The 10,918-nt window shown below is 38.6% G+C and overlaps 1 protein-coding gene across 7 annotated transcripts in view; it reads right to left on the bottom strand.

Moving 5' to 3' along the window:
* Positions 1–1,762: 1,762 nt before the first annotated feature.
* The window catches only part of BCAT1 (branched chain amino acid transaminase 1), a 71,578-nt gene continuing 62,422 nt past the window's right edge, over positions 1,763–10,918 (bottom strand). For all 7 annotated transcript variants that reach the window (XM_065846620.2, XM_065846640.2, XM_071815686.1 and 4 more), the window contains one exon: positions 1,763–9,025. In XM_065846620.2, the coding sequence (XP_065702692.1) occupies positions 8,984–9,025 (42 nt within the window). In that variant the 3' untranslated portion in view covers positions 1,763–8,983. The remainder of the gene's footprint in view (positions 9,026–10,918) is intronic.

Raw genomic sequence — 10,918 nt, 5'->3', positions numbered from 1 at the left:
GGTAATTCTTTAGCAGCTCCGTTAAAATCACCACTGTGATGCCACAGTACCATAGTCAACATCATAGCACTGAGCAAAAGGAAAAGAAGAAAACTGGAATTCACACTTCCGTAGATGTACCCTCAAAACTGGCATTTCTAATTCTAACATTGACTGCCTATATTGGAATACCCAACTTTTTTCTTTGCCCTGTTTATATGTACAGAATGCAGTTTTTTCCCTTATGTTTTAAAATATTACTGGGAAGGATAAAGCATTTTTTGGTTACATCACAGAATCATAGAATGGTTTGGGTTGGAAGGGACCTTAAAGATCATCTAGTTCCAACCCAACACCTTCCCCTAGACCAGGTTGCTCAAAGCCCCATCCAACCTGGCCTTGAACACTTCCAGGGATGGGACATCCACAACTTCTCTGGGCAGCCTGTTCTAGTGTCTCACCACAACATCAACTTAACCAGACTATGAATCCCAGATCAGAGTCCTCAGAACGGATTCTCTCCATCCCCAAGAACACAGTGCTGGTGGCGGTACTGTGACAAGTGCTTTGTTGAACAGAACTATTGCCAGCTACTGAGATGTTTCAAATGGGAGCAAAATACAGGTCTTTTAAGTGTTGTTAAAAGGCACTGGTCAATCTGTCTCTGAAGCCCACTCAGCACCTTGTAGGATCAGTCCTCAAATTATTACTAGTTTGGATAAGCAAGTTTTGAAAGCTGTCTTACTGAAGCTCAATGCTAGAGATACAGTTAAGAAAGTTTCCCTTAGGATGAAAGTGTAGAGGCCAAAATACAGGAATGAAGTCCAATTCTGACATGTTAGGCTCATTCTTCTAGTAATTAATAACTCTTAGTACTTACCTGTCTACAGCTTATTTAAAGTGACTTGCGTCTATGCCACCCTTTCTCCCAAGTCACTGAAAACCAAACCAGACGGAAAATCTACCCTGGTGCGTACTTTACCACAGCATGGATCAGCACTACCTTTAATGACAGTATTCCCCGCACTGAAAAGGGTGAATACGTCAAGTATTTTGGTAAATATAGCTACTACACACGGCAAATGTCGAAGTTTTAATGATACTCACTTTTCAGCGCTTTCCATCTTCAAAGGGCTTCTCATTGGTTGACACACTTCAGAGTAATGACTGTTCAAAACCGCCCTGTGAAGTGCTGGAAGTATAAAACTGGTTTTGGGTCTCTCCCTTGAGTTCATTACCCAAAACCCTGGGGCCTGTATTCAATCACTGCTATTAATACATAGTCCTAGCATGTTAAAAGCTGTTTCATGACAACATGGTTAGCAGGTGTGAGAGTCGGTCCGAAGATGGAGCAGTAAAAGAACCGTCACAAGTCCATCGCTGAACAGACCGTGACAGCAGGTAAGAAGTTTAGCTGCTTGGTTTGTTGGCCAGCATTTTACTGTACGTGAAACAACTGGCTGAGCCTCCAGGCTTGGCAGGGTAGTTGCATGTTTGCCGTTGGTAAGACCTCATTCTTCCCTCTGAGTGTCAATAGCCTTAGACTTTGGTGCAAGCCAGAAGGCAGGATATGGGCTTTGCATTTTGACAATAGAGTTAACTTATCACTCACCACTTGCATCTTGCTCTGTTGTTCTTAGATACAGCACTTCATTCAGTAATTTTTTTTCTTTTAATTCAAGTTTCAAGAGTGTATTTTTTGTAACAGGTCCTATCTAAGGGATAGTTACACTTTAGTTAGCTGTACTCAACAATGATGATTTCATAACATGCCACAAACAGGTGCCCATTAAATTCCTTTATTGAAGACAGAAACATTGCATAACAGATTTGATGAGGAAAACTGCAACGAGTGTTGACTGTTTCTACTGCCAGCAAAATACAGTTATTACAGGATTTACAGACATACAAATATAAAGTGTTTCTTGCATGCCAGATGGTCTGTACATAACAATGCCATTAGGAGCACTTAATTGTGCTTCTACAAAACCTTTAGAGAAGAATGAGGTAGACTTTCCTTTAGTTTATCCAGTATTTTTTCACACATCTGTCCTTTACTGCTTTTATATGATCAGATACTTGTAAAATACCCAGTTAACTTTAACATTTGAGAAAACAGAGACCCTTCAGAGGTGTTTACTTCTCCCTCTTTTAAGTTGCTAATTTCCCGCTGCTTATATGCTACAGTTCCAATAGCTACTATGGCACCCTTCTAAGTCCCTCGAAGGTCAGTTAGACTGGGACATCTGTCTTTCCAAATTTACTGCTTCAACATAAATTGTTTGCAAATAGTCTCATATAAAACTGACTTGTCTCCATCATGGCAAAGAACCTTTTAAATTCTGTCACTCTCTACTATAGTGGGCAAGCTAGTGTCCAAGCCATCTCCCCAGGAGATGGCCTGAATAGATTCACTCTTTGTCAACATCCTTGACTATGGAAGAGAGTTTATGATCCCTTTGTCTCCTACTTGCAGTTCTAGCCAACTACTGGGCCATTAGAAAATGAACATAAATTACGGGAACAGAATAGGCCACTGCAGAAAATAGTTTCTCACTGTTAGATGATTTGTTAAGTTAGTTTTGGACAGAATGAGAATGGTAACAATGTTCTGACCTCCTGTCTTGACCAACTTGATAAGTCATTTTACTCTCATCCCTTAACACGTCTGTTTTGGAGACAGAAGACTTTTCACTTTACTTTTTTTTCTTTGATATTTGCTGCAAGCACTTAGCACTTACTGAAAACTCGAGAGTGTGCTATAAGGGCAGAGAAAAAACCCTGTTTTTTTTCCTGAAGAGGTCACAATTCTAGTGGTGACCAAATCATAATGAAGAGGGCATTTGCCATAAAGAAAGAGGGTGGTTACATCAGAATGTTTGCTTTCTTTTTATAACCTACAGAGACATGACAGTTTACAATAATAGTTCAGTGACACTGTATAAGAATTCTAAAATGAAAAGCAAAATTTTTATAAAAATGTGCAAAATTTAAAAGGTTCCATGTTCATACCTTGATCACTTTGATCATAAATTGAAAGAAGATCTATTCCTGCAAGATTGTACCCCCTGAGATAACTCTGAACTACTCCATCTCACATTTAAATAACTGCTCAAAGCCTGACAGAATCAAGTCCTATATAGATCTGGCATTATTAAGAGAACCAGCTCTTGGAAACTTTCCCAACTCTTCCTTAGGAAAACAAACAAAAAAAAGCACTACACTTATTTTATCTACTATTGCCTACATACCTCTTTGGTAAAAACCAAAAATGAACAGTGTTGGAAAACCACTTGGAATACTGTAGTCAACTACTTCTACAAAGCTGTCTTCTCTTTTGCTACTTTAACTTTACCCAGCAAGTATGTTAAAGACTTGGAAATTCTACATTAAGGTCTTAAATCCTCCTTAAGGTCTTCCCATGAACACAAAATTTAACATTCTTTTTTAAAAGCATGGCATGAGAATTCAGGATCATGGTAAAAATAAGACACAATAAATTAACTTTTAAGATAAGCAAACAGTATAAATTCATGTTCAGAGAGAAGGACAAGGATCTAGTCATGCTGTTATTGTTAGTGAATTTAAACAGCATTACTTTTAGTAAATTTGGGTGTGGTTAATCTTGCTAGTGTGGTCAATGAGATTTGTTTCTATCTGAGCTACTAAATCCAAACCTTTGTAACAAATCTAAGGCTTGACTATTCTAATTCAGCATTCTTCCACACCTGCTAAGCCCTAATGTACTTGACTCTTACAGTAATGGATAAGTCAGACTTTTAATGGAGTTAGGGATATATCTGCCAGCTGTGCTACAGAGGGCAGTCAGATTCTGCATAGTAAGAGAAAATATCCCGGAATTCCCACTAATAATCATCAGGCTTAAAAGCAAGGCATGGACAGAAGGATTGCAACAACGGTATTTTTCACCGACTCAGTACCAGTACTCTCTTTTGCTATCATGACTAAAAATACAAATACTTATTAACACATTACTGAGCTTAAATGATTTAGGACTTATGAATTATTTTTCCAAATATTGAGGACAGTGACAAAATACAGTAAAACACAGCTCTCTGACACTTCCCAATTGCTAAATATTGCAGTTCAGAAAATTTGTAGTCAACCTGGATAAAGAAGTTTGTCTCAGTGCTACATGACAAAGTGTACCTCTAGAATAGTGGTAATTTAATGACTCTGCACTAAGAGGTACAATGCTTCCCTCAAGCATCACTTTCAAATAAGCTAGCACTTTTTGAGAGGTGGAGGTGAATTCTCTTTTCAAGATCTTTCTGTATGCTACTTTATATTCTAAACTATATGTTTTGCCTTAAATATTCAAATATTCATTCAAACGTGTTTCTCCTGCATAATCAAGATACTTCCATGCTAAGGCAATCCTGGAAATACTGGACTTTACATGACATCTTTCTCTGCTGTTTAAAAAGCTTTCTGGATAGTTCATTTCAGGTGTAGTAAAATAACTTTTTAAGTAGAAGTTTAGATGAGAGTTAAAAATGATGTAAGTGGTAGTACCACTACTCTGCACTGACAAGGGGGTTAGATAACTTGTCCAGGGCCACAAAGTCAGCGGCAGTCTGTTCAGCCACTACACCACAGGTGGTAAAGTGCAGTTCTCATTCCTAAACACCTGCAAGATGAACAAAACACTTTTTTCTTTTTAACCTTCACTACTGCAAAAAGAATGCAAAATGTAATAATCACTTAAATGATCACTTTTAGATGTCAGACTGAACGGCATCATAACAGAAGGTCAGGGAAAAGCTGTTACAAGTCTGTGTGGAAGTGAAAGAAAGCAAGGAACAGCGCACCTCAGGGTAGGCGCAGCCATCATTTCTACTTGCCCACCTCTCCGTATATGACCCTGACACTAGAACATCCGAATTTACCACCAGTAGGGTGAATCCTCATACAGAGAGAGCCAATGTGCCATAGTCTGGCAGGCTGTGCTACCATGTCTGTATTCTATTTTATAGCAAGGCACTATCAACAGATAGTTCACACTAAGCAATCTGTTGAGATTATGCAGATTGTTCTGCGGAGGTCATTGAATTCAAGAGGGCTCCTCCCCTAATCAGGTGGCTATGAGATCAGTCCCAGTTGGTTTTATGCCTACCTCCTTGGAAGACCATGTATTAGACGGGCATTTCAAATAACTTGCACTCTGAATGACTCTTTCAAACAGTACTTATTTCCAAATTACCATTCTTTATGCCTGAGGACAAATAAGTATAAAGTAAGTATACAGGAGAGAAATCAATGATATGTCTCTGTTGAATTAGGTAAACCCTAAACAAAAATGTATCAAGGGAGAGGAGTGGAGGACAACTGCTTTTTGGCTTGAAATAGCTGAATAGGCATAAATGATGGCTGGGTAGAAAGATCTCTTACTATCTTGCTTCTGTTTTATCAGACTTCAGTATCCTGGAAAAACTGTTCGCTTTGCACTGCTACAGACTGAACAGATTATCTAACCTAAGCAGAAACCTGTATTAACATTCTCACCAGAGTCCGTCACTGTAAATTCTCAGCAAATTTGCCCTCATTGCAGTTAAGAATTTAGTTATGTAATGCTAGTTGCTGAAGCCGTAACTCTTGGCATCAGAACAGCTTGTATGAAACGCCAGTTTCATGAAAAGTTCTCTCATTTGAAGGACTTCTTTCCTATGCATGAATCATGCTCACCAAACTGAAAATTAAGGACATGCTCAATACTGAAAATAATAATCAAAAGAATGAAGGGGAGAAGAAAGAACATACAAAAATTAGAGCTCATTATTATCATTTTAAAGTACCAGTGTTTGTAAAACATAAGCATGTGAGAGACTGAATCTCATTTGATCAACCCAATTAAACATTAAATAATTGCAGCCAATTATGCAAATATCATACAACAATATTAATTTGTTGATCTTTTTTGAACAGTCTCAAATTCTACTAATGTTAGACTATCTTATGTCTTAAATGATCAATTAGGAGAACCATAACTAAGTGATGAAGAATGGATAATTGCCTAGTTATGATGTACCAAACTCTTTCTATGTAAATCTGTTGCAATTAAACAAATAGGGCACATGGAGAAAAGACGTGCAGATGTTCTTTTATCATCTATTATTAGCCCAGGAAATACCACAGTTCCCTCCTAAATTTTACAGGCAAAAATAGGGAGAATGCAATACTGAGTATTATTTACACATATTATTTCTTTCCTTTGGTTAACAGAATAAAAAAAGCAGTGGCAGAATGCAGGGTAGAGCAGCATGCAACGTCAGAATAGTTTCCTGTATTCTAGTGACCTGTCAGCTCCCTTATTTACACGTTTTAATGTTGAAGATCTAGAACCTATTCACCTGGATCCCATTTAGAAAGAAGCACAACTTTGAGTTGACGTCGTCAGAATAAAGCAATTAACCAAGATGTTAAAGACAACAGCTAACATATGCACACTACATGTTTTCATTCTTCTCTTCTAGAAAAGTCTATGCATTTCTATGGGTCATTCCAGTTTCAACTCTCGTAACTTTGAAGTCTCCATCAGCGCAAAATGTGCAGTAAAAGGAAAGGTGTCTCTCTGCTCAGAACAGGAAACAGTGCAAACCACAATAAATGGAACCGCCTGTTTTCCTCACATTAAATTATGTACACCCACTTTAAGAAAGGTTTTATGCAACTTCTAGGTTTACAACACAGTAAAATAACTCTTCTCGCTGGTCCTTTTTCATTCTGACTAGTGAACAGATTACTGCTGGCATAGTGGTGCCTTCATGGGGATTTCTGATACATGATACCTGTCAACTCTATCAACATCTTGACATGTTAAAGTATCATACAACCACTTTGCTGTGCATCTGAAGTTAGATATTTCCACTTTCCCTTTTGCTGCTACATCTAAGAAGAACATAAGGGGAAAGATCAGACAATTCAGTAAAGGGAAGCCATATTTGGTTGCCATTACTTGGTTGCTCATCTTTAGAGAGCTCCATGCTACACTCCAGTTAAAGGCACTCTTCAGTTACGATACTTGTCTCATTGCATAAAACTCTCTATCCCACGTTGCATCTTGACGTATTTCCCATGTCGATTTTTCCCCCCCTCTAATTAAAGACTACCAGCAGCTTATAATACGAAGACCAGCACACGATACAGATTCAAACAGTCAGAAAAGCAGAAACACAATACTATTGCTACTGTAAGTGAAACAACATTTTGTGCTTGTAGCTGTATCCTAAAGAGAAAACTATCAAACAAATTTTAACAATGGTTACATTGTCAGAGAGAACCTTCAACTGTTCTTCATTAAAACAACAGACTGGAGTGCAGTGAAAGACAGTAAAAGTAATGATTTGAGGAAGCAAAAGAATTTGATAGCTAAGAAGGGGTTGTCTTTAAAATCTGACTAACAGCAACAGGAAAGCCGTAAGGCTATTTTTTAGCAGTTGTATAAGGCATGGATGGTCTATTAGAAATTATATTTTGCCGTTTTAAAGTATATCAACAAATGGTAGTAAATACAAACGACTTAGAAAGCATGTGAGAGATACTGTTGGATCTTAACAAAAATAAAGTGCTAAGTATTTCCCTTAATACTGGTGTATCCCTACTGCAAACTATGGCAATTAATATTTCAGTTTTCCTTCTTATAGGACTCCATTAGTGTTGAAGTTCCACCATTTTTACACTGAAGTAGCACTTTGGAACACTGATACAGAATATGGTGATTTTTTTTTGGCAAAATATATCTTAAAGCTGTTCGACAAAGCTGTGTGCAAAAAGAGAAAGCTAATAAATATTACAGTATAACGGTTAGTGAACATTTGCAGAACTTACTTCCCTAACTATGGGCTACTTGTTCTATATTGTGTCCAAATAGGATCAAGACTGCATGTGAGAGGGTAACAGTATATGAAGTAGTATGTGACTAATCAGAATAAAACCAGGGTCTGAATGAAATCCCTTCTTGTGCTAGGCATTTTCTGCTGACAACGTAACTTGTTCCTTAATAGGAAGGCCATATTAAAGTACACGTTGTCAACGGAGGCCGGATATATTTCACAGTAAGTCAGGAAGGGAACAAGAAAAACATTTTGCTGATCTAAATTACGTGACTGGCTGTTGAAAGAAATTCCTCAGTCCAACGGTTTGGTTGCTCAGAAGAACAGTTCAACTGTCACAGCCACACTTGTCTAATCTTATTTTCTAGACAATCACCTGGAAGGCAACACTGTCTGCAGTGCCCAGCTCTGTGCTCAGCCAGGTGAAAGGTGATTCTTGTCTCAGCAGGGCCTGCCCCAGCCCAGTAAATCATAAATGGAAGGATGTAGTCAACTTTTAGAGAGGTATTCACTGCCCAAGCTGTTGCTGCATATCCCCATGGAGGGAAAGGCAATAGGCCAACCAAGAACATACTGCAGGCCAGATCAACTCAGAGAATTTGGGCCTGAAGGACAGAGCTGTTATTTGACAGAGTATGCATGAAGGGATCTAGAGTGCTATGCAAGATCAGGAATCCCCCACACAAGCAAATTATGAAAGGAAAGAACGTATGGCTAAACTTAATTGCTTCCTGAACACAGAGCAAAAGGCAGAATAACGTCAGTAGAACCCTGTGGCCAACCAACAGGCAATGTCTTTGTTATATGACAATGCGTTCTGTTGGTGATAGCAGCTAAAGCAAAACAAACAAACTGAAGAGCAGTTGAAGAACATTTTACAAGTTTTTAGACTGTACATAAGACACAAGGAGGCACTAAGAAAACTCTTAGGAAAGTTCTATTGCTAACATTTAGAACCTCTACCAGGAAATCAGGCTTCTAGTAACAGAATTACAGTAGAAATCAAAATGATTGTGTTCACAATTTGCCAGATTGTGGAAACAATCACCCTGGGGAGCAAACTGATACAGAAACTAAGCTACGCACAGGCAGCTACAGAAGTTGTCATTATTCACGTCTGTTCTGCCTGGAGGGTCTGAACTCTTCCACCTTCACGACACCAGCACTGCCCAGTCGCTGTCTTCTCTTCCATACTGAAACAAAGCAAAAATGGAGTTTAAGAATAAATGTTAAAAGTAACACTGTACAATAATAATAACTTCTTATGTCTATCCTCATAAAGATTCATATCCACCACCTTGACAGTAGTTTACATTATTTCTTACGCCTTTACTGCTGCCTTTTATCTGAGCAAAGCATCAAGGCAGCTTGAAGTTTTGTCTTTCTTCCAAGAAGTAGACTGGGAAAGGTCAATACTGATACTCACTAGAAATGACACAGATTAGTTCTGCTTAACCAAGCTTTCCATCAATTTAATACAATTATTCCCTGAGGTCTGTTCACTAATTCATTCATAAGTATGCCCCCGCTCAAGCTCTAACAAACAAATTGTTTTTATTTCTTTTTATTTTCAAGGTGGCTTTTTATTACAGCATTCTGATTGAATGTGAAATAAAAATCCACCACAAATACCACAGAGTACAATTAGAGAGTATTGTAACCCAAATGAAACAAATTGTCTTTCCATACACAAACCAACAGGGTCACCAGGAAGAAATGAAGGCAACCTACTACGTGGATCTTTATCCCTTCCAGGGGATGATATAGTCCCAAGGCAGCACTTCTGGTTGTTAAACTGGCTCCAAGTTCTCAAGTTCTTTGTCACCGGCCCTGTAAACAATGCTTCACAGAGCCCCTAAAAGGCACATAGGGCTCAAGTGTGTAAGTAAAGCAAAGGTGGACAGACTAGAGGCAGATATAAGTTGGGAGGCCTTTGTCTCATAGTACCATGTTCAGGGAGCTTGAAAACACCCAGCAATAAAACCTGTTTCTAGAGGCTTTATGTAGCCCAAAAAGATCACTTGATGATCATTTCTCCAGAGAGGATAAAAGGAAGTTCCTCCAATTCAGGTTCTGCATCAGTAGGTAAGGAGATAAAGGGACACTAAAGCAGGGAAAATATAACAGCTCCGAATGAGGATGAGCCAGAAAAACACACTTCTAGATCCACAAAGGAATGCTGTTCAGTGTGCGTGCGTTTCTCTCTTTACTCCAGCAGGTAAAGCCTCTAAATGACCTCCACATGTATCACATCTACTTTTTCTTTTCACTACTAATTCTGCTGCTCCCATTCTGCAGCCTGTGATGTGCTTCACTAAACACTGGTAAGGTGCTACACAAGACCTTGGATGAGTTAATTGTTCAAAGGATTTCCAGTTTGCATTCCCAGATGTCAGCATGGTTATCTTGGGACCTCTAACCAAGGAAAAGCAGATGTTATCAGTTTAGCCACAAAACATGGATTACCTTCATGTAAGGCAATTTTTTTGAGGATGGGAGCAAAGAGAGGAAAAAAAAAATTCTCTCTTTGGCCTTCATACAACTGCTTCTCAGAGAAAAGGTAGCACCCCCACCTCCCCCAAACCAGAAGGCAGGCAAAGGCCAGGAGATTATTTTTAAGTTTTGCTGGTAGAGGTATCACCTAATGCTCTGATGCTGACTTCAAAAACTGAAGGGGCTGGTCTGAGTTGCCATTTGACTATGGTGTGAACCTGCTTGCAGAATTAAAAGGAGAATGGAGATGTTATACCACAATCATTCCGGAAATAAAAGCAGATTTAGCTTCCTTTTCTGATTCTGCCAAAGACACTGTTACTTCAAGCTAGTCAATACCATCCTTCTTTTCCTCCTCCGAGGTCCTGCTTTGTAAAACTTAACATATCCATTCTCCTTCCCTGGTTGTTTTCCATTGGCCTATCCAGTCAGATTGTGCAGCTTTGAGAAAGATATAGCTTTTGCCTAGAAGTCTGTTCACTGCTGTCTTGACTACCATGTTTAAATGTATTTTATATCATATAGTACAGAGAATATATCTTACTTTCTATCCAACCTTTCCAAGTTGTATCCTGATCTACGCTTTAAAGGGT

Source organism: Patagioenas fasciata, chromosome 1 (assembly GCF_037038585.1).
Source record: "Patagioenas fasciata isolate bPatFas1 chromosome 1, bPatFas1.hap1, whole genome shotgun sequence".
Lineage (NCBI taxonomy): Eukaryota > Metazoa > Chordata > Aves > Columbiformes > Columbidae > Patagioenas > Patagioenas fasciata.
Note: the sequence above shows the minus strand (reverse complement) of the source record. Positions and strands in the feature narration are given on the sequence as shown.